Source organism: Anabrus simplex, chromosome 1, assembly GCF_040414725.1.
Source record: "Anabrus simplex isolate iqAnaSimp1 chromosome 1, ASM4041472v1, whole genome shotgun sequence".
Lineage (NCBI taxonomy): Eukaryota > Metazoa > Arthropoda > Insecta > Orthoptera > Tettigoniidae > Anabrus > Anabrus simplex.
In genome coordinates, this window is record NC_090265.1 from 476335963 (window position 1) to 476363377 (window position 27415).

General features: G+C 41.5%; 1 protein-coding gene across 1 annotated transcript in view; it reads left to right on the forward strand.

Annotated features, from left to right (window-relative positions):
- The window catches only part of LOC137500848 (homeobox protein homothorax-like), a 480185-nt gene that overhangs the window by 267436 nt on the left and 185334 nt on the right, over positions 1-27415 (forward strand). Inside the window, exon 5 of the mRNA XM_068227557.1 lies at positions 8036-8112. Within this exon, the coding sequence (XP_068083658.1) occupies positions 8036-8112 (77 nt within the window). The remainder of the gene's footprint in view (positions 1-8035; positions 8113-27415) is intronic.

Below are 27415 nucleotides of genomic sequence, written 5' to 3' on the forward strand. Positions count from 1 at the left end.
TTTTACCCATAGAGTTTCTTTAACGTGCCGGCGTCTAACGTCACGGTGTTGTCGCATTTAAACACCCTCTAATGCCACCGACCGCAGCTGGGATCGAATATACGACCTTGGGAATATATGGTCACAGAGACTACTCGAATTCACCGCTAAGGTCAGCATGTAGAGTATCTTATAGCTATCAATATTTGTAATGAGAGAGAGAGAGACAGCTGAGCCTGACACTCGCTCAAGGGAGGGCTGTGTTTCTTAGGGTATTTTGTAGATACATTGAATATAGGGTGTCATTTCACCTCACGGGTATCTGAGTGGAGTACTGTTAATACCTTGTAATTGTATTGATGTACTTGAAGTTGATGTTCTTAACCGGCCAGTATTGTGCAAATGCGGTATTGTGTCTTCATTGAGAGAGCGGCGGTTCCTAGCCTATTACCATGATTGCTTTGCTGGCGGTATTCACAGCGATAAGGGATCGAGATCCGGGGATGGGTTGGCTTGGGGGAGTAATTGCTTCATTATCGTAGATGCTGTTTCAGTTCCTGTTCCCTTGATGTTGTACTGTGTTGTTACTATTGCTACTCCTGCGCGTGTTGTGTTATGCCCGGAATGGTCTTCTTGTTTTGTCAACACTCAAAATATGCTTCAGCCATGATTAGCTATGCATTTCTCCAAGATTTCCCTTTCACTCTAAAAGAAAATACAGTCGAAATCGGTTATGATGACCAGAAAACAAAGGCGTTTGAGCCAATAGTCGCACAAATTGTCTTTTTTTCTTTCTAAGAATGTCATATCTGCAAGTTTTAGGCTTCACACGTACATGGTTACTTAACAGAATTTATGTAAAACTTCAAAAATGTAACTGAATTAAGTACTGTATTTGCAGTAGAGTGTTTGGGGAGGAGGAATTTCATTGGCTTCCGCTTGAAGAGTAGGTCCATGGATCGGCACATAATTTGTTCTTTGCTGCTTGAACCATCTTAGTAAAGATTCTTCAGTATCTTCGTGCTCAGATGAATTTTTGAGGTTTTTCTTCGAAAAGAGACTTACTTTCACTCTGTCCTTCCAAGTTGTAGAAATCGTTGAGCGTGATACACGCAGTTCCTTCGGGATTCAGTCTTTTGCACCCCGTTTTCTAATGGCCATATTTTGTGTGACGTTTTGTTCATTTTCCTGTTTTTGCGTCATTTTTGTCAGCAATCTCCAAATATCTAACAAACAAAAATCAACATTGGACCTTAATAGCCGATGCATGTATCCGAAAATGCTATTAAAATACGTCGTTATTGTATATATGTCGTAATAAGCAACGTCTTACTAAGCGATTTTTTAAATACTATGTTGATATAGGTTTAGGGGCTGCCTCGCCGAGGCGGTAAAGGCGTGCTCGGTTCGCCCGGAAGGACGTGGGTTCGAATCCCCGTCAGGAAGTCGTAAAATTTAAGAAACGAGATTTCCACTTCTGGAGGTGCATATGGCCCTGAGGTTCACTCAGCCTACACCAAAAATGAGTACCAGGTTAATTCCTGGGGGCAAAGGCGGCCGGGCGTAGAGCTAACCACTCTACCATACCATGTGCCGCGGTTAACAATGGTTGAAGCCTTTACCTTCCACTCCTCCAAGGGCCTTCATGGGCTGTCTTTGTCTTTATTGATATAGGATTTAGATGGGACCGTTATATTTCGCCGTTATATCCGGTACGTCGTTAAAAGCGATGTCACTAAAAATGGTTTCGACTGTAATTCGACACATCTACCAACGAATTATGGCAGTAATATTATAGCTTTTAAGCCGGATGGCGTAATCTCATCCTGTCCTAGGTGAGTCTGTTTCGAAAGTATCTTGTTTAATAAGACTCCAAGGGGCCATGTTCTTCTTCTTCTTCTTCTTCTTCTTCTTCTTCCTCATTCGAATCCCTTTTTCCTGGTTCCCTTCCGTTATATTTGAGGTCAGCACTAATGTGGATTGAGGATAGTTTTGTGACAGATACCCTTCCCGACGCCAACCCTGTGTGGAGGGATGTATTGCGCGTTTCTGCGGTTGTTAGAAATGTAATGTATTGTTTATAATTGAACGTGATGACGAGTTCTGTTTAGAGAGGAAATATAATTTCGCAACCATCCTCTCTTTACAGCAATGACAAAGAAAAGAGGAAGGGGTCTGACCCTTCGAAAAATGAGAGTACTGGCAAAGGAAAGGGAAGAGGCACGAAGGGCATGAAACTAGAAAGACTCCTTGGCTTCGTAAACGTAATAGGGTTGGAGTCGGAAGAGAATATGAGCTGGCCAAGGGAGACCGGATAGGAAAGATGAAGATGTGGTGTCTGACACGTGGAAATAATGTAGCAAGTGGTTATGCATCTAGAAGAAATAGCCGACTAGGAAGTTCCAGTTGTATACGGTATTGACATTATATATGAACCAACATAAATGCTAAATATGTCTAATCATTTTGTGTTGTTGTAAAACAATTCCAGAAATATTTCAAACTTTAAACATTCTGCATATTTTAGTAATTTATTCCCGTCGGTGATGCTGAGAATTAGTCATTACTCACCACTGTTACAACCTGAACCTTTCATTTAAATAGAGAAATAAAAGTTTTATTGATATATTGCTATATTTCACACTCTCTAAGTACCAGGTTGATGCAGCCTTGCTATCCTGTATTTGAGGTTGTCTTGTCGAGATGCAGCTGGTGCTACAGACCAAGCATAGGAGTATGATTTAGCTCTAAGACGTGTTGAAACTACTTTGCCTGCCAAGAATTTCATGGTCGCCAAATTCCTCGTACGTCCAGCCATTGTTTCGTGTGTGTATTTATTAACGTTCTGTGGTATAAAAATATCTCCCAGACTCTTTGGGATCTAACTCTCCTCTCTCAAGAAGCTTATAGATCATTAGTGATGTAACCGGCTGTTCAGTTGTGAATGGCGTTACCTCCATCACTTACACCTCAAGTTGCTTTCATATCCTCAAAGTCAAGGATGCGACTGAGATGGGTCATTGAAAGTAAAAAATTGGACCTAGCCCCTGTTCATTTTTGTACTCCGTTTGGATAGTCGTGTTTTTTGTATATCTGAACAGGACGCGGTATTCTGAACACCTTAGAATGGGGATAGAATGCAAATATCAAGAGGATATACAGCAATAACGTTAGTGTTGTTCATAGCACAAGTGATTTATGTGGAGGAATGTTTAGTAAGTTCAATAACATTTATCTGGTATTACATTTCATGGTATACAATATTTACAAAAGACAAAGGTAGCTCTTCTTTCTTTCTTTCTTTCTTTCTTTCTTTCTTTTTCTATCAAGGTGTTAATCTTCAGCTGTTTTCTTTCTTAAGTAATCCCTACCTCGAGTGCCGATCAGCCCAAGATCTACCATCTTCTTTACAGTTAATGTATCAAATGTGTATGTATGTATGTGAGTATGTATGTATGTATGTATGTATGTATGTATGTATGTATGTATGTATGTATGTATGTATGTATGTATGTATGTATGTTTCTTGGGTATTCATCCCGAAGTTTGGTTTGATCCTCAGCAGCTCTCCCATCAGCTGTTATAGATGGCCTAGGCGTCACTAAATCACTGAAGAAGCATACTAGTGAAATGTATGAGGTAGTTTCCCGTTGTTTTCCTCACCGAGCCAGAACTTCCTATTGCAAATTAGTCTGTTCACTGAAATAAATGCACCAACCGATCCCATGAGCGACCTTTTCTCACCATTGTTAACAGGGAAAAGCGTTACTACCATCACTCATACCATAAGTCACTTTCATACATCCAAGCCAAGATGGGACTGAGACAGGTGAATGAAAGTAACAAATTCGACCTATTCCATACCAGAAATCATAGTGCACGGTAAACAATAGGTCTCGCCATCCCTGTCATAACCTGTAAAATTTGTATATTAATTTAAACACGGATAATTGTATATTATTATTATTATTATTATTATTATTATTATTATTATTATTATTATTATTATTAGACAGTGTAGTTGGTCACGGAAGCCATGTAATCAGGCTGAGGATGTCATTACGCTGATCACATGGTACACTTTTACATCTGCAGGGTATCTCACTCGACAGTAATTGTCTTAGCTAACCAAGACCCTTAATGTGCTCTTCTATTATTATTATTATTATTATTATTATTATTATTATTATTATTATTATTATTATTATTATTATTATTATTATTATTATTGGCATATGACGCTGTTGATAGTGATTCGTCCATCAGACGGGGACGTTGAGCCTTAAGCAGACCCCTTGGTGCTATTCGACAGAAGTAGGCTATGTGCCGGCACCAGGTTTCACCCTCTGCCTTCCTACTATCATATATCATGTCATTCATTTCATTTCTTTAACTCCTATGATAAGGTTGACGTCCGGAAGGGCATCTGGTCTTGAAAACTCGCTACGAAGATTCATCTCACTTCATACCAGACCCCATAGGGAAACGGGACAAAGGTTGGACATACACAATACATTATTATTATTATTATTATTATTATTATTATTATTATTATTATTATTATTATTATTATTATCTGCCTAGAAATCGCCTCGTAATCGGGAGATAGTGGGTTCGAGCCCCACTGTCGGCAGCCCTGAAGATGGTTTTCCGTGGTTTCCCATTTTCACACCAGGCAAATGCCGGGGCTGTACCTTAATTGAGGCCACGGCCGCTTCCTTCCAATTCCTGGGCCTTCCCAATCCCATCGTCGCCATAAGACATATCTGTTTCAGTGCGACGTAAAGCAAATAGCAAAAAGAAATCGCCTCAAGTTAATATCAGTTACTTTAGTCCTATAGATTATTTAATTGGTTAAGTGTGAGACAGGGACATGTTTCCATTACTCTACCAGGTAAAACAAACCATATTTCTATCTCTTATTAATAACATTGATCGCAGATCTGGAAATGATTATGGCATTCTGCAATATTTTGGATTGAATGTTCCAGTAAATGGGAAGTGCAATGTAAAAGGTGACCAAAAATGGTCATTTCCAATCACCCCGAGGTTGACACACGATATCAAGTTAGTTACGTCTTTCATAATAAACAGATTGAAGGTGTGATATCGGTTTTATACAACCTGTTGTCTATGGACTAGGGTTCAAGGCACTGCCTATAATCTGTCTCGAAGGCAAACATGAAACAAGCTTTGAATGGTCTATCCGAAGGTGATGTAGTGACAGAAAATACGATTATACTTAATCTTACGTTTGTGTTACTGTGTGGGAGTTGTTGAAACTTCCAACTGCTGCACAGGGTTAACTGTGACATAGTATGGTCTTTATGGGTGAGCAGCCTACAATTATTTTGTGCGCTAAATCTCATTTAGTGCAGTATTATTTTCATGAGTTCATAGCAAATTAGGGTACGTTCGTAAAAACTCGTTACGAAGACCATTCTTTCTTTATACCCCAACCCGTAGAAAAACGGGACAATGATTGGACAAACATAGTATATTACGGGAAGTAGAGGATACGAGGAGCATGCCTTTGATGGTCTCTGAATAGGAATCTCGGTGTGCATTCGTTAGAACGAATTGTTATCGAACGCGGATTTATCCGTCTGAAATGGTTTCCTTTGATTAGACGTGAATTCAGAGAGTGTTGGTGTTGGATTTCTCCCCTTCTTCTTCTGCTTCTCTTCAGGATCGTGTTGCCCCGTTGATTGGCGTTCTTTAGACCACATTCCAACCGTGCCTTCGCCATTCAGCGTAAATTTGATGGGGGGGGAGTGGATTAAAAAAAGAACCTCCCAACAGGACAGAGAAGAAAGAACTACGATAATACACCTGTTGGCCTCTTTTCTCTATCATTCTGCATCCATCCAATCTTAATTACATCGATTGTAAGAAATAGGCAATACTAGTGTCGATTTACAAGATTTCTCTCATTTCCTTTTTAGGCTTGGTATTATAAATCCGTTTTCTCATGGGACTTGAATGACACAGAAAGTTTTGATGTTACGTTCACGCTTGAAATACCTACCTTTGATGTCCTAATTGTAGGAAGGGTGGGAGGAAGACAGCCTCTTTTGTTACCTTAAATAGATTATATTTTTGATTTAGTAATAAACAACTAACAGGAACTATAATTGTCTTTATGCTATATGAGTTTCAACGAAAGAGAAAAGTTCCTTCTTAGAAAGTGATCTCTTCCTTCAGAGACGAATATTTAGCACCTCTCATGTTCAAATATGCTTTTAATATTTCGTTGATTATTTAAGCTTGAATGATGTTTCTTTTCTCTTCAGGATTTCAGTGAGACCTTTCAGTGGTTTGATTTGCTGCTGGCTTTTCATCCTCATGACTGAGTTTTCAAATCCTGATGTAACGGAATTAACTTTCAACCTCGAAAATCTAATTTTAGAAAATGCAGTGTTATTAATTGCATCCAACCTTAACATCTCGGCTTCTACACTTTCGCAGGCTGGCATTCATTATTATCAGTTTTTGTATGTGAGTAATTGGCCGAGTTTTTTGAATATGACAATAAGGGATACAGTAGCTATCTTCTGTGTCTTAACGTTGTTGAGCCATTTAGAGGCTAGTGTCACTCGTAGTTTTAGTCCCATATCCTGAATTATTTTGGTATCTTTAGTTGACGACGTGATTGCACTTATTACGGTTTAGAATGCGGTGAACGCTATGTTCGTAACATACTGTCCACACGTTTGTTCGGAGTGAGTTTGAAAAATAGTTAAGAGAAAGGTTCTTACGCGTCTGAAGTCTCACTGATCTTTAAACTAATCTATGGTAGTTAACGTTTAAGTTCTGTTTTAGAATAAACCTTGGTGCGATTGGCTCTAAGGAATTTAAATGGAGTGTGGTAAGAACAAGTTACATATCCGTATGAATGAGAATCACATTTATCACAGTTTCCGTGTTCAAGATTTTATCTTTGGATCACTTTCCATTGTTTGTACTTCATCCTGGTTGAACTGAGTGTTGATTTTGCCTGGAACATACCTTAGCATTAAGTTCTAGCGTATTAAGTGGTGCTTTTCTCCCCTCTGTCCATTATTGGGTGCTTATTGTACGAAAATTACTTCTCAGCTAACATTCTTCCAATTTTGTCAAGTTTCTGTCACATTTTGCTCTCCGAGCTAAGTAGCTCAGAAGATGGTCCACTAAGCGTTTTGGGCCCAACTTGGTGGGTTGGTTCCTGGCTCGGTCCAGTGGTATTTGGAGGTGCTCAAATGTACCAGTCTCTCGTGTCGGTAGATATTCTGGCACGTAAAAGTACTGCAGGACAAAATTCTGGCACCTGGACGCCTCCGAAAACCATTAAAGTAGTTATTTGGGACGTAAACTTCTTCTTATTATATTTCGCTAAGTGACTGCAATTATCGTTTCGATTTTGTTCTTTTTTTTCATTGAATATTAATATTGTCGATATATTATTCACATTAGAGCCTCCGTGGCTCAGACAGCAGCGCGTCGGCCTCTCACCGCTGGATACAGTGGTTCAAATCCCGGTCACTACATGTGAGATTTGTGCTGGACAAAGCGGAGACGGGACCGGTTTTTCTCTGGGTACTCCGGCTTTCCCTGTCATCTTTCATTCCAGCAATGCTCTCCATTATCATTTCATGGCATGGCATATATGAGTCATTACTTCGGGAGTGGCGACCCGATTGTACTAATAGCCTATATGTGATTCACTCATTACATCCCTGACCCGGTCGAAGTCTGGAAAACAGGTTGTAGGCTTTCATTTTCATTATTCACATTATTTTATTATGTTCTATTAAAAATATAACTTCTAATATCACGGCATTTCGTTTGTTTTATTAACTTGTATTTCATTATGTTATCATCATCATCATCATCATCACCTATATTTTCTAGAATAATTTACCAATTATTGCGCTTGTACTCGAAATGTTAAGTTGTTATGATGCGTGTCTTCACCCTCTCCTGGCGTATTCATTGCCATCTACCACACACAAATAATACTGTGTCAAGTTTATTTTTTATAAGGAAGTAATATAATTGTTTTGTTTATCTGTTACAGCATCCGTACCCTTCGGAAGATCAGAAAAAACAGTTGGCGCAGGATACGGGACTTACGATTCTTCAAGTCAATAACTGGTGAGTAGCTAACCAGTTCCTACATTCTTGTAAAATTATATTTCCTCTGTTGGTAAGAAATAAGTGTCGAAAATAGTGAGGATTCATTTAGGAGCTCCGAAAGCATTCATCATTTTCAGTTCGTTTACGTAGAGGAGTTTGTAACAGTCGTGAATGTAATAGTCAGATTTCTGGTGTTGGCTCATAGAGGCTCTGCTGTAGTTCATGTATGTCGCGGGTTCACTTGCCAATTAGCTTCGGAAACATATGGGCCTAGAAAGGTAATTGATCGATTAATATGTCTATAATTGAGAAGAATCTGTGTCCGAGCTCCAAATGCATCCACCTTTTAATAGCATCGTTTTGGAATATTATTAATTTGAATTTTGTTAGAATATTAAATTCTTTCTTAATGTATTAAAGAGGCATATCTATTAGGAGTTGGAACCATCTAGAGTGAAATATCTTTAAGGTCAGTCTGAAGTTAAAATAGGAATACAAAAATAATTTTTCACAATTGTCGAACTACTTAACATAGATCATATCGGGAAAGGAAAAGAAACGTATTGCAAATAGTGAAAGACAAGATTCTTTTTATCCTATAATATACAACACTGCTCAACATGTAGGACTTTAAAAAGTTAAAACGACCGGGCGAGTTGGCCGTGCGCGTAGAGGCGCGCGGCTGTGAGCTTGCATCCGGGAGATAGTAGGTTCGAATCCCACTATCGGCAGCCCTGAAGATGGTTTTCCGTGGTTTCCCATTTTCACACCAGGCAAATGCTGGGGCTGTACCTTAATTAAGGCCACGGCCGCTTCCTTCCAACTCCTAGGCCTTTCCTATCCCATCGTCGCCATAAGACCTATCTGTGTCGGTGCGACGTAAAGCCCCTAGCAAAAAAAAAAGTTAAAGCGAGGAATAAAAAGTTAAAACGAGGAAATTGGCTATAAAAACAATGCTATAACAGTAAATTAGTGTCCTCCTCCCAAGGTGTTGAAGGCCTTTTCATAAGCATCCCCCAACGTAGGTGATCAGCATGTTCCTGTTTAACCACATACCAGCCCCTTTGCCAGTCTTCAAATTCGAGCAGGGCCGAGATTCGAACTTGGTCATCCGAGGAAAGCGATTATAGCGCTAATATTACACTGCGGAGGTGGACAAAACACTGCTGATATAGAATTATAATTTAAGTAGTGGGCGCGAGTATTATATTCTTTCTGTTCTTTCCTACTAAAGAAAGAAAATATTTAAATTATTTATTCGGCTTGCTTAGAATTTTCTGAGCTCGGTAAATTCATGAAGCACCGAGCTCGATAGCTGCAGTCGCTTAAGTGCGGCCAGTATCCAGTAATCGGGAGATAGTTTGTTCGAGCCCCACTGTCGGCAGCCCTGAAGATGGTTTTCCATGGTTTCCCATTTTCACACCAGGCAAATGCCGGGGCTGTACCTCAATTAAGGCCACGGCCGCTTTCTTCCAATTCCTAGGCCTTTTCTATCCCATCGTCGCCATAAGACCTATCTGTGTCGATGCGACGTAAAGCAAATAGCAAAAAAAGAAAGTAATGAAGCAGGATGATATCCTACTAACACATAGTCGAAGCAAGGATCTCTCCTCTAACGGGTTAGGGACCAGCGTTGGATTGTATAGTCCGAGATGCCCGCTCCCATTCCATAGCAACTGGTATTCTGACTCTCATGACCACTTACTAGGCCTTTCAGCCGTTGTCCATGGTTCACGAACTAGGACGTGACTACAGTAACCCACACAGGAGGGTACTCGGAACGAGGAGATAATGACTACGTTAGGAATGAACTCAATGGATGAAGCTGTACGCATAAACCGGCTTCGGTGGTGGGGACATGTGAGACGAATGGAGGAGAATAGGTTACCCAGGAGAATAACGGACTCTGTTATGGAGGGTAAGAGGAGTAGAGGGAGACCAAGACGACGATGGTTTGACTCAGTTTCTAACGATTTAAAGAGGTATAGAAATAAATGAGGCCACGGCACTGGTTGCAAATAGAGAATTATAGCGACGTTTTGTAAATTCACAGAGGCTTGCAGACTGAACGCTGAAAGGCATAACGGTCTATAATGATAATATATGCATGTATGTATGCATGCGTGTATTCGGAGCACTCTTTGTTTAGGTTTGAGGAAGGTAGTTAACTCTCACTTTAATGGATAGGATCGTTGTTTGAGCAGGCGGGCAGGGAGTCGGGCTGAACAGTTGCTTTCCAAGCTCCAGTTATGCTGCACGGCTCATTGCTTTACTCTTTCTAAATCTGTACAGTTGGAAAAAGCTCTCTTCTGCTTCCCCGTGTGTAAACTTGTTCTCTTTCGTATACAGAGAAATTGTCTGTTCTCTCTCTCCTTGTATTTTTAACAACGATCGGAAGAAATGTTGCCCTATACGTTGTATGCTAATTGATGTCGAGAAGGCTTGCCGCATCATATTTTAACCGCATGTACTATTTACATAGACATGCCCCTTTCTTCACGTATTATTTGACTAACTATAAATTTTAAACTTGGAGGCAATATATTTATCCACCTGCTGAACCTCATTACCACGTAAAATAATAGCTCTTAACTCAGTCTGCCAGGAATTTATTAGGATACATTTGCCAAGGCTCAAGTATTCTCTCTCTCTCTCTCTTTCTTTGAGTAAAGAAAAAAGACAGGAAATATTCGAGAAACTAAGCGAGTTATCTTTAAGTTAATTGAGCGCAAATCAAGGATCTTGAAGACATGAAATTATGGTCTGCGATTTATCAGTGGAGGTCTTTCTAGAAAAGTGTTAATCGTTTTCCCGCAATAGTACTGGGTAGGCTTGATTTTTTCTTTCAGTTCTAGAGAGTAATTTAGGTGTTGGAAATGTCGCACGGATGAAAGCCAGCGAGAGAGAGAGGAAGAAATATATATCCTGTTCAAAGTTCTCTGCTCCCACCTCCCACAGAGGGTGCTACGGTCATGGTAGGAATGTTCTAGATTTAGTAACAGCAATATTCTAGAATTAGTCTAACATTCCAATATATAATTTATGAAGATGTTAGGAAGAGATCATTACGACCGGACATAAAGTAAGATTTATTAACACTCTCCTGTTGTGATAATCACATTATAAATAGATGAAAAAGAAGGAATCTTTAATTTCTTCTCTGCTTCTCTATTCTCTAGAGTCATTCTCTTTTCACTTCTCTAGTGCCACTGGTTTAGTGACAGCATGGTGTTTTATATATATTTTAGATTAGAATCCTTCAGCTAGTGAAATATGGAACACAAAGGATAGTTATAAGTAAACAAGATGTATGAATGATGAGACATAGTCTAATTAAAATATTCTTTGTTTTATTATCGCTGGCAGGGACCTCGGGCTAGTTTGTCTGTCTACGTGTTAACTGTTTGGCTCCATTCCTGAACTGTGTTTTGAGTGATATTTCACCTTTCAACAACTCAACTTAAAGGTCACTCTAGATTCAGAAATGAAGGAAACACGATTTTATAATATCTAAATGTTTGATTAAATGGAAGATTATTGCGGTATATAGGTGGCGAACCTTGAAATGTACTACCATTTCTGTTGTTGCCTAAAACAAAAATACAGTTTCATAGTTTTTCGCGATTGTGCTGTCCAGTTTCACGCAGGAACTGAACCACATTTCAACGTTCTCACACGCATTGGCCAGGGTTCAAAACGTGGCCGTTTTGGTAAGAAGCCAGTGACAATGCCACTCGAATAATGATTGATTGATCTGATCAATGGGGTTTAAATATCACGACCATCGTCGATTAGTGAAGTTATGGAGCTGCGGAAGAAGAAACTGGCGTAGTTGAACAGCAGCAATGAGAAGGTCGGAAGTTAATTAGTCGGACGGAGAAAATTAAAAAGGGAAATCTGGTTTCAAATTTACTCCGCTTGGAGTTTCAGAAGTTTCAAACACATTTGATTGTGCAATCCTAAAGGGAAGGATTTGGAATACACTTTGCAGATTGTAACACTGAGACTGCTGTTGCTTCGCGAGTTAATTAATAACCTGCGTGAGTCTGGTCTTTAGTGATATGCTTATTTGTAATATATTGGTGCTTTGGTGCTAGGTCTCATTTCGGCAATCGTGTAAAACTGAAATTGGAAACCATAGGAAACGATTTCCGCGATAGTCGAGATTGTAATTCCAACCAATTTCTCTAAGACTTGAGTTCTTCCAGTTCCACTTCTTCAGACAAAGACAAATCTTAAAGTTGGTAATAATAGTAATTATTATTATAATGATTATAATAATAATAATAATTATTACTATTATTATTATTTTTATAACTGAGGATTACGTGAGATGTGTCTACACGATTAGGTAAGATGCTTAGGATGAGAATTTGACAATGATATTTGAACAGTACCTAGGGTTAGGAATCCCATTTCAGACATAAAACGTTACTTTGTTAAAACACAAATATACAGAGTGTCCGAAAAAAATACCGACAACGCTTAGTTGTTGTTCACGGGAAGGCAAACAGATCCGTTTTCAAGAAGGAACCCACATCCAGAAACGCACGGCTTGGACGCTCATCGGGCTCATTACAAACGGGGTTCGAACTGTGTACCTCCTACGTCATTGCAGAGCCTACATCGGCGGCGGTGAGCCTCACGCACATGACCCAATACGAACGGTTGTCTTTGAAAAATTTCAGTCGCTCCGTGGACTCGAGCAATAAGGTCCTCCGCTGACGTTATAGGAGTGTCATACACCATACTCTTCATACTACCTACGTGGAACTGTTCGGCTTCTCTTAGTCGTCTCTCGATGGCCGCGAACGTGGAATGATGTGGGGTAGGTCTGTTTGGAAATCGTTCCGCATACAATCTTGCAGCAGATCTACCATTGCGATCCGCTTTGCTTTATGCAAGCAGCATGGCAGTCATTTCCGCAGCTGTGAACTGGAACATGTCGCACTGCTGTTAACAACGTTACTGCACCGGCAGACTACAGTACACAAGTAACGCAGTAGGATGCGCAGCAGTGACTGTGTGAGGAATGTAGCACATGCGCAGGAATGTTATTAGGCTGAAGTCCTCCATCCGCAGTACGCAGAAGGCTAAATGGTTGCATACCTTCCGTATTAAGACACCAAATCTGAACAAATTGTGACAACCATTCTCAGACTTCGACGCTCTCCAACGCCCAAACCATGCATTTCCGGACAGGGGCTCCTACTTGAAAACCGATCAGTCTGCCATCCCGCACAACATACTAAGCCCTGTCGGTGTTTCTTGGAGACAACCTGCATTTGTGAATATTATTATAACTTCATTTATCTGTTGGCCCTTGTAAGGCAGACCCTCCGACGAGGGTGGTCGGCATGTTCTGTGAATGGGAAAGTGCGTGTTGTTGAGGTGGAGAATATTGTTGTGTGATTTATGAGTGGCACGGACGTGCACAAACTCCCAGTCCCAGAGGCAATAGAATTAACCATTTAACTAATCGGGAATCGAAACATGGGCCTCTGAACCGAAGGCCACTGTGCTGATCAGAGCTAGAGAGACACAGGATAGGAGGTAGCAGTTAGTATGTTTTTTTTTTTTGCTAGGGGCTTTACGTCGCACCGACACAGATAGGTCTTATGGCGACGATGGGATAGGAAAAGCTTAGGAGTTGGAAGGAAGCGGACGTGGCCTTAATTAAGGTACAGCCCCAGCATTTTCCTGGTGTGAAAATGGGAAACCACGGAAAACCATTTTCAGGGCTGCCGATAGTGGGATTCGAACCTACTATCTCCCGGATGCAAGCTCACAGTTAGTATGTAATCTTTCGTGCGTTTACTCTTGAGGTCAAGCACCTTTGTGTAAGATGCACGTTCAGAGATTAAATGTCTTTCAATCAAACTTGAAGGGAAGATTTAGCATAGATAAGAAGTCGATTTATTGAAGTCCAGCATGTTTTTCTAGTGTCTATATTAGGCACATGAGTCAATTCAAGGTTGCAGAGTCGATCGCAGTTGGCACTTAGTAGTATTGAACATACGATGGACTGGCATTCCAATAATCTATTTTCAGGATAACATTTTTGCGCTCTGGCGTACCGTATCGGGAGGTTGGTGCATCTTTTTCTTTCCTTCAGCTCTGTGTACGCAGGCCTATGGATATGTGCTATTGTAGGGTGTATAGAAGCGTGAAATAACGCAATTATTTCATCTTTGACGCAGAGTACTTGCCTTACATACCCTGCAAAATGACCTTGACAGTGTTGTGAGATGGACAACAGACAATGGTATGATGGTAACCTGGATGAAAAGTCAAATTGTAATTTCACCTAGAGGAAGAGTATTCTCAGCTTCAGTGGATGACTGTGAGTACTTACGTGATCATATAACGAAATCCGGCCCCAAAGTCTAGGGATAGCGCACCTGCCTCTCACTCAGAGGCCTCCCCCGGTTCGATTCCTGGCTCGTTCAGGAATATTTACCTGGATCTACGGCTGGTTCGTTGTCCACTCGGCCTACGTCAGTACAGTTGTAGCTATCTGACAGTGAGATAGTTGCCTCGGTCTGGGAAGCCAAGAATAACGGCCGAGAGGATTTATCGTGCTGACCACACTTCACCTCGTTATCTGCAGGTCTTCGGATTGACCAGCCTTCGCTTGGTAGGCCAAGGCCCTTCAGAGCTGTAGCGCCATGTCATTTAAAAATATATCGACGTATATTCATTGGACTAGTCACATTAACTAGGTTGTAAATAAGGGTTAGAGATCTCTTCATATGATTGTGAGAATATGTGGGGGCTGTAATAAGAATGTAAAGGAGAGAGCGTATCTCTGGTAAGACCCCAATGGAACCTACACCAAGATTACTTGATACGAGAACTGGAAGAGAACGTAAGGAAAGCAGCACGATTTTTTCTGCGAGATTTCTGACAAAAATATAGTGTTACGAAAAAGTTTCAGACTTCAGGCTGGAAAAGGTGAAGAGTCAAGCTGCTCGACTAAGTGGTATCTTCCGAGCGTGGAATGCCATCAGTAGGCGAATAAGCTTGTGTGGAGCTTTTAAGTGTTAGTAATGTAATAATATGAAGATGAAGTAGGAATTCAAAATGAAGATGAAGTAGGAATTCAAAAGTACAAATTGGGACAAATAATTTCCCGGGAGAGGAATTAGGGGTTGAAATAATTTAGCACGGGAAATGTTCAATAAATTTCCAAATTCTTCCACCTTGCCGACAGCCCTAAATGCAGATCAGTGATTATTTGGATTTGAAAAAAGTTCGTTTTCAGCATTTTCCAGAAATGAAAAAAAACGAAAACTAGTTTTGAAGATAGTTGTACGAAATGTTAGCATAACAGAGGCTCATCATTTAAATCGCACCTTCGAAAGATTTGAGAAATGCGGTTTTTGAATAGGTCCTTCTGCCTAGTGGTGATCATTATTTGGTCCGTAGATCCTTACCACCGTAAAGTGTATGACGATACAATGACTTCCTTCCTAGTGGAAACAGGTTCCACTTACAGCACACATCGCTGCGAGCGCCTAACGAAGGGAAGGGGCAGGTCCCTAGCTACAACGCACACATAAATGGAAAACGGATTGATTAATCGCAGTAATTACCGATCAGCTTTCCTCGCTAATTAGATTTCCACCCCCTTCTCTCTCACTCGCACGGCTCCAGGGGTTGTACGGGGAGGGAGGGGACAATGGCGGCCAAATGAGATTATTTGCTGAAAATGGCGATTCCTGGTTGTGTTCCAGCCAACACACACACACACACACACACACGTATATACATATATAAGCTATATATATATATATATAGAAATGGGAGTGGGAGACACTGTTGTGGCGAGCTCTCTGTGACTGTTCGGTGAACTACCATAATAAAGTTACGGTATGAGGAAAAACAGAAAGAAATACAAAAATGGGAAATTGATTGGTAGGTACAGTCATTGTCGAGCTCCAAAGGTAACATTAGTTAATAATAAATGTACCTTCAAAACTGAACGTGTTGTGCCAATTACATTCCAAGAACTAGGCCGGGATGACGTTCGATGACCATCCTGACTGTGCTTTTCTTTCAGAGAATTTTGAAGGATTCGGCCTGGGAATTCTTGCTCCGTTATTGATATCAGGCCAGTACGATATCCCAGCCCAGTAAAAGCCACCTTAACTTCACATTATGCGAATATCATTTGCACGCGAAGGGTCCAATGAACTCCATGCAAGATCCCTTTAAATATTATTATTATTATTATTATTATTATTATTATTATTAAAATCTTCATCCTTCATACATCGGGCGAGTTGACCGTGCGGTTAGGGGTGCGCAGCTGTGAGCTTGAATCCAGGATATAGTGGGTTCGAACCCCACTGTCGGCAGCCCTGAAGATGATCTTCTATGGTTTCCCATTTTCACACCAGGTAAATGCTGGGGCTGTACCTTAAACAAGGTACGGCCGCTTCCTTCCCACGCCTAGGCCTTTCCTATCCTATCGTCGCCATAAGAGCTATCTGTGTCGGTGCGACGTAAAGCAACTTCCCGTCTTTCATACACATTACATTCACTAGTCCCACATTGGTCCACATAATATGCAACGACGAAAGTACGTTTGTTTATCGTATCTGTCTTGAATATTAGTGTTAGCTGCTAAGTGTTCACTCTTCTTTCCCTTCTTGGAATTTTTACCAGTTTTTCGAAGTGGACAATAGATGCGGATATGATCCAGGTTTACAGCCCCGTATGGGTGAAGGCGGTAGAATGCAGCCACTATATCACCTGCCTGTCGTAAAAGGTGACTTGAGAGTGTTTGCTGACGACCACGGTTCCCCTAGCTGAGTCTGGCATTGCTCATCAGGCTCCTCACTTTTTTTCTTTCCCGTCTGGCCTCCTTTGATCAATTCTTGTTCATTCATTTTCACACCATTCGTGGCCCGTCCCTTTCTTTTGTCACTACCTTTGTTTTTTATTTTTAGAATTGGCTTTACGTTGCACCGACATAGATCTTATGGCGACATTGGAGTAGGAAAGGCCTAAGAGTGGGAAGGAACCAGCCGTGTCCTTAATTAGGGTACAGCCCCAGCATTTGCCTGGTTTGAAAATGGGAAAACACGGAAAACCATCTTCAGGGCTGCCGACAGTGGGGTAGAACCCACTATCTTCCGGATGCAAGTTCACAGCTGCGCGCCCCTAAATGCACGATCAACTCGCCCAGTCACCTTTATTTTATTATTGTTAAGAGAGGATGTTCACTCAATTATACTTCCTCTAAAACAGTTATCACCACCACCACCACCACAAATTCCCCACACATGTGAATTTGCATTCCGAGGCCTGTTTAGTTGGATGGTTTTCGTTGGGAGTCTGTGGTGAAGACAAACCGTAATTCTTCAAGAGGAACCCAATTCTTGCTATTGTGTCTTCCAGGCAGAGAGTTTCGGTTCGTTCATGTTAGCGTTGATTGCTTTGGAATCAGCGAAAGGGACGGATGGTTGGAATGAAGGAAAGGGGAGATGAGTGTGTGTATGTGGGACAGAGTGCGAGAGCTTTATAGGGCTGCAGCTGTTTTCTCACGACGTAATTACCCCCCAGAGTAGTCGACAATCAAATGATCAAACAAACAAACGTACTTGCTATTGGATTGTTGTTTGCTGTGTGCCAGATGCCAACTAGCGGTGATGACAAGGCAAAGTGAGGGAGACAAACATTATTGCTTCAGGCGGAATGTTTAACGTGGTTACAGCGCGTGTGGTCGCTAAGACAGGCTCTCTAATACAGGAAGTTCCTTAGCATTTACCAATGTATGGCTAGCTACTGCGAATAACAACTGAAATACGGAGGATTCTAGCAATATTTCACATATAATATCTGCATCTTTAGAATATATATTTCACTCACTAGTATGAAGAGTACCTTTCTTCTTCTTCCTGGTATTTTTCCCAGTTTGTTGCGTTGGCAATTGATGGTTATTGAGTCCAGTTTTACGGACGGATACCTTTCCTGTCGCCAACCCTACGTGGAGGAATGTATTCACTATTGCGTCTTTCTGTCGTGGTTGGTAGAGTTGTGTGGTGCTTGTATGTGAAGAGAAGTGCACAAATACCAGTTCTCCGAGCCAGAGGAATTAACTACATGCAATTAAAATTCCTGCCCTGCCAGAGAATTGAACATGGGGTCGTCTGAATTGAAGGCCTGCACGCTGACAATTTAACCAAGAAGTCTAACTCGGGACTGAAATTCAGGGGATTGAATATTTTCTTAGATATCCTACGCGGCTTTATAGTTTACATTTGTTTCCCTGAAGCCTCCATGGCTCAGGCGGCAGCGCGTCGGCCTTTCACTGCTGGATACCGTGGTTCAAATCCTGGTCACTCCATGTGAGACTTGTGCTGGACAAAGCGGAGGCGGGACAGGTTTTTTTTCTCCGGGTGCTCCGGTTTTCCCTGTCATCTTTCATTCCAGCAACACTCTCCATTATCATTTCATAGCATTTATCAGTCATTAATAAATCACCTTGGGAGTGGCGACCCCATTGTAATAATAGCCTATATATGGTTCATTCATTACATCCCTGACCCGGTCAAGGACTGGAAAATAGGTTGTAGATTTTCATCATTTTTCATTTGTTTCCCTCTATTGTTAGTACCAATATTTAGGTAAATGGTTCCCTGCCTTGCTACTGCGAATGACAACTGAGAACCAGGGTATTCTTCGAATTTTTCAGAGACTTTTGGATGGCTGTGCAGCAATTGCTGAAAATCATAACCTGCTAACACGAGTAATAGGCTACTTATAATTATGTTTCCAGTAAGTGTGGGTCAACATGAAATATTTCCCTTTTGTTGTTGTAATTTTCGAAAACTTTTAGCTCACTTTTTTTTACATTGCGTTCACGCTATTTATTTTACAGGGCCGATTAATCTTGTAGTTAGGAACTATAACAGTCATTGCACTTACTACGTAATTCATTCAAGATTTTAATTCCCATTAAATATCTGCGACGATTACTGTACAAAAGTTCCCACAGCGCCACGATGCGATGTGGAGCCACACAGTCTACGGAATTTGCAGTGCGGGTCTGCCTACTCTGACGCCCTGTTAAACTCACATTTGTCGACCGGTGGCGGGCGTCATTTAGACCCCCTCCCCTGTGCTACAACCACCACTCTCACTCTCTCTCTCTCTCTCTCTCTGTGTGTGTGTGTGTGTGTGTGAAGGAGGGGTGTGGGAAGGTGATCCTCAAGTCGGGTTTGATGTTGCCATTGTCTTCCGTCGCATAACGGCCCCATTCCGACTCCCCGTTAGTTGAATCCAACGGCTGGAGATGACGCCGTTTGCGTTTTACGACACCGTCCCTGGCCGGGATATCTGCTCGACTTGACTCAACTCAACTCCGTGGTGCCGCCACCTACTCACACTACACCGTGTTTTGCCAGCCGGGCAAGTGATTCTCAAATATATGACACAATTTTTAAATTGCGAAGTCTGTTTGGAAAGTAAACACGTAATATATTCAGGGCTTTATTTTAAATTTCATTATTATTTTTATCGAGTAGAAATTACTTCGTTTTATAATCATGCTATAAAATCTTACATCCCGCTAACTTCTTCTTTTCTATCTACCGCTTTTCCCACACCTATGGGATCGCGGGTGCGAACTGCGTCGCACAAGTGGATTTGGCCCTGTTTTTGCGACCGGATGACCTTCCTGACGCCAAACCTATATGAAGGGATGTAATCACTATTGCGTGTTTCTGTGCTGGTTTTATGAATATGAAGAGGATAGTGTTGACACATGCACAAACACCCACTCCCCGAGCCAGAATAATTAATCAGAAGCGATCAAAATTCCCGTCTCGGCCGGGAATGGATCCTGGGCCGCTCTGAACCGAAGGACAGTACGCTGACCATTCAGCCAACGAGTCCGACCTACGTCCCATTAACTGCTTGCACTAATTTCGGATACGCCAAGGTGTCAGAATTTTGTCCCACAAGAGTACTGTACTCTGATGTGCCGGTAACTCAAGCAAGACGAGGTTGTCATATACTGGACTGAGCTTCAATCGTGCCCGCCAGCCTGGGCTTCGAATACCAGCACTCCACCATCAGAGCCGCTCATCCCGGCTTCCTCTGTTTTAGAAGTTGCTACCGGACGAGTTGGCCGTGTGGTCAGGGGCACGCGGCTGTGAGCTTGCATCCGGGAGATAGTGGGTTCGAGCCCCACTGTCGGCAGCCCTGAAGATGGTTTTCGGTTTCCCATCTTCTCACCAGGCAAATGCTGGGGCTGAACCTTAATTGAGACCACGGCCGATTCCTCCCCATTCCTAGGCCTTTCCTATCCCTTCGTCGCCATAAGACCTGTCTGTGTCGGTGCGACGTAAAACAAATAGCAAAATTAACTCTGTTTCCCTTGATTTATAAAGGCTAGATAAAATTTAAATCACTTAACGGAATATATTCATAATTTCTAATTTTTTAATATTTTATTTACTGTGACTTTCATCACTGGGAAGTGGGCCGTAAAACTCTGCAAAATCTTCTACAACCCTCCCCCCCCCCTCGGTGAAAACTGTATAAAATGGGGTGTAATACAAACAAACCCAGTGGCATCGCTGCTCGCTTCTCAACAAGGCAGTCCGAGTTTGATTCCCGGCCAATGCACGTGGTATTTACCAAAGAAAATGCCTTACCCTATGAGAAATCCACTTAAAGTGGCGGTCCCGTAGCTTATAATCTTCAAAAGTAAAGGTCACGTAATACTCTAATGTGTAGTCTACATATATTAGTAGTATGTAGCTAGTGAACACACACCGCTTAGCAATGGCACAGTTCTCATCGAGGATATATTTGGTAATGATTTTAATTTACGGTGAATTGGACAGAATATTCTTGCAGCTGCGGAGGTGTACGCTGAACGGTTTCCACAAAGAAGGGCTCCATATCGACGTACGCTTAATCACCACTGATCTGCATTTAGGGATGTGGCAGATTCCCTATCATTTGCTTACTTAGTCCACTTGGACGCCATCTATCCACAGCGATAGGAAATTTATCCAAAGGTTCCGAGTTTGTATTGCCACCAATGGAACGACCTGCTGTAACAATTTACACCAATTTCCACTACCAATCTGGTCGTGTGTGTCACTCTCAAAAAACGGTATACCAACACTGTCATTGTGTTATCATTTTTACCATTAAAAAGGTCAACTACACTTTAGCGTATTACGTGACTATTTCTTTTGTGATACATACAGAGCCATCTCATTGGAGCAGACAGGGCCTGCTCCGTGAGGATTTTAGCCCATCGACCACTATTTCAGGTCTTGAGTGCTTTTTCTTGGTGTACGTATGTCTTCCTGCTGCTTGGCTTGTTGATGGTGGTGGCTAAGCCACGGGACCTCTATTTTAAGTGGTATTCCCATAGGCACGTAAATCCCACATGCATTGGCGGGGAATCAAACACCGCGATGCCACTGGGATTGTTTCTATTACACCTCATTTCATACGGTTTTTCCCGATGGTGGAGGTGGGGCATCATGGGTTTTAGGGAATTTGGCGGTTTTACGGCCGCATGACCTTCTTGACTCTAACCATTAGATGAGAAATGATGTTTGTTCATGTGGTGGTGGAGAGTACAAGTGGTGAAGACGACATAAATACCCATTCCTCGATCCATAGGAATGCACTTGTTAATTAGAGAATCTCTGTCCCGAACGGGAATCAAACCCGGGGTCTTAAGGACAGAAAGCTACTATGCTTGCAAATGAGTTATGCAGCCGGCCAGTTGTGTTCTTTGTACGATATTATTTACTTACGGGCTAGCCATCTTGTCACCGACACGCTATTCCGGCGAATTTTCTACAATTCTGCAATAGATTACGGTTGATTCGTCAATTGAGTTTTCTCCGTGTCTGTTTGTTGAGGCTGGAAACGGTGGTACTTTGAGCGCTCTTTGCGCCGAGGGATAGAGTATTCGGGGATGGAACATACATTTTACTTTAGAATTACATGTCAATTAAGTTTCAAATGCGGGATTAGCCTAAGTAGGATGGCACAGGAGTTGGAAGCTAAGGGGAATAAGTCTAGAAAGTCAGGAGTGAGAAATAAGGAAGACATTTTTTTGTCATCACGGCGTCACATTGTCATTTACTGCTGTACGTCTAGCCATTTGAGACGGATCTTATGGAGCTAGATGGAAGTGCAGAGAGTAGTATGCTCTTGGATTTATGTTACAGTTCTTTAATTGTCCGTATCCTCGAAAAGTTGGTAACATCTTAATGTTTCGGGAAATGTATAATGAGACTTAATACTCCAGAAATGTGACACCCTCAGCTCGGAAACGGGAGCTATGCACATTTTCACTTACAAAGTTTTCTAACGCGTTCTCGTAAGCGACATCTCACCTTTTAAAATGCTACACGATGTCATCTCTTAATATAAAAGGATTACTTTTCTCAGTCTATCAGCATAAAGATGGCGTTGTCTAGAGCCATTAATTCAAAACTCAGAAGCAAGTAAACAAATAACGTTTCATTCCCCACTCTGAGGGGGTGGGGTGGGTCACATAGAGTGAGGTGCTCTCTTTTCTCTGGCCGGGCTGAGTGGCTCAGACGGTTAAGGCGCAAGCCTTCTAACCCCAACTTGGTAGGTTCGATCCTGGCTCAGTCCGGTGGTATTTGAAGGTGCTCAAATACGACAGCCCCGTGTCGGTAGATTTACTGGCACGTAAAAGAACTCCTGTGGGACTAAATTCCGGCACCTCGGCGTCTCCGAAGACCTTAAAAAGTAGTTAGTGGGACGTAAAGCAAATAGCATCATTATTATTCTCTTTCTCTGACCAGGGAAAATCAGAATATATTTTACTAACCATATAGTTGACTCGTATATTAAAAGCTTGGAGGTTATAGCAGTATTTATTGCGTATCAGAAGCAGAATCTCCTTCGGAGGAGTGGAGTAACATCGGTACTGTGTGAAGCAAAGTGGTTTCCTATTCTCTTGGCTGAGTGGCTCAGACGGTTGAGGCACTGGCCTTCGGATCCCAACTCGGCAGGTTCGATCCGGGTTCAGTCTTGTGGTATTTGAAGGTGCTCAGATACGTCAGCCTCGTGTCTGTAAATTTACCGGGACGTGAAAGAATTCCTGCGGGACTAAATTCTGGCACCTCGGCGTCTCCTGAAACCGTAAATTAGTTCGTGAGACGTAAAGCAAATAACATTATTATCATTATTATTATTATTATTATTATTATTATTATTATTATTATTATTATTATTATTATTATTATTATTATTATTATTATACTCAGTTCCAGGCTAAGTAGATCCAAGGGACATGCGTCCATGTAAAAGTGGAACTCTGATTTGAATTTCTTTTCTCGACTTTCTGACAGGAAGTTGAACTTTTGTCATTTCAGTGGAACCTATAATCCTTGAAGACTATAAATATTTATTATTCGAGACAGGGGACATGAAAAATTGATGACCATAATGATCGTATATGATTGGAATAATAGGAAAAAAGGAATAATCCACGTTTGGCAAAATCAGAAGGATGGTAAAACCCGGCTCCAGAGGAGCGTGGTAGCCCTGTGGCATTGATATTGTCTTCTCAACAAGTCGATCCCACTTCGAGTACCGACCAATGCATGTGGGATTTTTTAAATCAAATGTCACGTTGCTGTGGTTGGGATTCCAAGTAAATATGGAGGTCTGTTCACCATATCAACACCCACATAAATTTACAAGCTTCTTTTACTTTTGGACCTGGCTGCGTAATCCCCAGTCGAGTGTTAGCGGTGTGATTCTGTGACGATAACATTATAGATCATTTCGTGGTTTGGATTAGAGTACGCAGCCAATAAATCTCAAGTGACGATACAAAAGCTAGCCGATAGGTCTCAGTTTCTCCCAGATGAGTCCTTCGCCGCTCGGGACCATATCGTAATGAGGTGGGCCTGTGACGTCAGCTGCTCCCTGCCACATGGGGCCGCTCCTCTGTTATGCTAACAGTATTAATATTAGATGATCGCACAATTAGCGCCGGCACGCTGTAATTACCCCAAATTGTTTTCCTCCTCTCATCTTATATACAACGTCGTAGACGTACACAAGCGTTCCTCCGGAAATTTCACATCATGGCGTTATCTACTATTGGGTACAGCTATTATTAACATTCGTAATTTCTTTTCTTTTTTATGCGAACTAATAACATGAGAATTGATACCCTCTTTTGATCTCTCTTTTCACCTGCCAAGGCACACTATTCGATTATATGGTGCCTAAATGTTCGATTATTATTTCCTGTATAGTGAAATATTTCTCTTTTATATTCATAATTATTTCATACAGATGAAACATTGCACTACGATATGATATCCCTCCACCGGGCGAGTTGGCCGTGCGCGTAGAGGCGCGCGGCTGTGAGCTTGCATCCGGGAGATAGTAGGTTCGAGTCCCGCTATCGGCAGCCCTGAAGATGGTTTTCCGTGGTTTCCCATTTTCACACCAGGCAAATGCTGGGGCTGTACCTTAATTAAGGCCACGGCCGCTTCCTTCCTACTCCTAGGCCTTTCCTATCCCATCGTCGCCATAAGACCTATCTGTGTCGGTGCGACGTAAAGCCCCTAGCAAAAAAAATGATATCCCTCCAAGTAATTGAAAACTGTACAGAATAGTCACGCCTTAATTTGCATCTCTTTAAGGATATATCCCTTGTTGAATAATAGTAATAGTAATAATAATGATAATAATAATAATAATAATAATAATAATCATGTGTATTCAGTCGTGCGACTGGTTTATCCCTTGGATGAGCCTCTCAGAGTATATCTGTATTCGCTGTATATTATCTCTTTTGCTTCGTCCCTCTGTCGTATGATTCTGGCTCGTTTCCTGTCATTTTCATTTTTCACATAGTTTTAAATCATAGTTCAAGAACTGGTGACGAAATTTCATTAAATATTTACATGCTAGAGTATTTTATGGATAGAAAGGTTTTACACGAACCTCTTTGATTTGAGGCAAGAAATTTTGAATAAGTAGAACTACAAAAATTAGAAAAAGTATGAATAGTGACGACTGCAAATATTTTAGGAATTCTGGAGTATGTTGACGGCATACGTTTTCTAAATAATTTCGGCAAAATGATTGTGGAAATATTAAGTGGAATGGGTTATTTATATTACAAACACTATTTGCCTGCAAAAAATTAATATACACATTTGATTAGAAATTGCTTTTGAAAGTCTGAATATTATTTCACAACCGGCATAAATGTAAGTTAATCACGTAAAAATTTGTTTTACTACCAGTTGTAGTTGTTTAACGATAAGTATTTGAATGTTACTGAATTTAAGCTTGAAACTATTTTCTATGAAAGTTGCAGGTTGGAGAACCTTTTTCGCTCGGAAAATGAGCATTCGATCTTATATACAATTATCTACTTATTGAAGGCAAATGTCTATTAATCAAAGGGATTCATCAGAGGAAAAACGTTCTGTTAGTTAATATAACAGTGCCTAATAAGAGCCTGACGAAGCCACGGATGTCGGAAGCCACGGCCCCCTGAACTCCGGTCCGGTTATGCTGTTCTGGACCGGCCGGAATAGACGGAAGCTCCATATACCTGTCCTCTCTGCTGCTGGGATTCCCAATTACACTCCGGTTTCAATAACTCTAACTCCCAGTCATGACATAATGTTTCATTACATTCAGTATATTTGTACCTTTTTCGTTGCTTATGATGGATATGTTGTCGAGGTAAATTATTATCCATTATAATCTTCTTGAAAAACGTGGGAAAAGTTTATACCGGGAAGATTACTTGTCTTTCGGGTTGGCTACGCCGCATGGGCCATGTACGTGTGAGCTTGTATTCGGGAGATGGTGAGTTCGAAACTCACTATCGTTAGCCCTGAAGGCGTGTTTCGTGGTTTCCTATTTTCTTGCCTGGCATACGCAGGAGTTGTACTATAAAGGCCACATTCGCTTCCTTCTCAGTCCCACCTTTCCTATTCCATTGTTGCCGTAAGAGGTACGTATTTCTGAGCCAGTGTGACGTAAAGAAATATGATTTCTTAGATTGTCCTTTTTTGGCAGTTCCGTTCGGAGTGATCCCTGACTGAAGAGTAGATAAAAGCAGTACCTAACAGAGGATGGTTCGTGACGTTCGGACTATTCTATAAGGGAAATATATGCTCGAAATGGGAAACGAAACTATATTAAAAAAAAATACTGTGCATGTCTTTGGGTTCCAAGACCTAATAATGTGAGTGGCGACAATGTTTCCTGGACAAGTACTGGTTGCACGGGTTTTTCTGACAGGTTCGCTGTCTCTTTTAATCAGATACACAAGTTCCACAGTTGTCATTATGAGCTGATGTCAATGTCCTGTTCCTCCCGTTGTGGTTCCGTCTCTTCACAGAAGATTGTTGACCATCATGGAGTAATTTTTCCTGTGTTTTTTTCAGCGGCGGCTCGTGACCAAATTTTCAGGGGGTTCAGAGCAAAGTTTGTGTTCACGTCCAAAATATACCAAAGTACAATGCACATAAGTACAAAATCACTTACTTAAATCATTTTCCCGAGACTAATCTGTGAGTGTACAAGAAAAGTAAAATTACGACTGCAGGGCTGAGCCGCTCAGGCATTGGCTGAGCCTCTGGCTTTCTGATCCCGTGATAACAAAAACCTCTTTAGAATTAGTTACTAGCGAAATCTTCCTGCAATGTAATGCAATAGTAACTTCCGGGAGCTGTGGCCGACAGTGACAGGGGAGGTGGCGGACCCTTGTGGTCAACAATAATACTATCTCTGGTTTGAGGGTGGTTGTAGACGGAAAGGCACATTCCTTACCGTGCTCTTCGCTTATAGATATATCTGTGCATAAACCATGACGTCATCTCCATGCGCATGCGTATAGTCTTAAGGCTCGTAGCAAAATCTCCAGTGTGCTCCCTGGCATTGTCAGTCTAAACGAACAGCTGTCAGTGTAATGGAGCTTCGATATAAGTCGAATGCTTTCGATCGATTGACGAAATCAGGTCGAAGAAAGGAAACAATTTTGAATTACCCGTATCCATGAATGCGTGAATATGCGCTACAACTGGGTGTTCACGTGCTCATGTGCTCCTGAGAACCCACCGCCACTAGTTTTTTTTTTCATTTTTTCATATCAGAGTTGCCGCGTCGTGGATGTCGAAGCTCCTCCGGGAGTTTCGTGCCCGGAATGATCTCCGCTCACGTCTTTGTGTTACCTTCTACGATCTGTTGTATCAGACTCTAGTTGTCATTTCGGAAGATGTGACCGAAATGGGCTGTTTTCCTTCGCTTTATGACATGATTT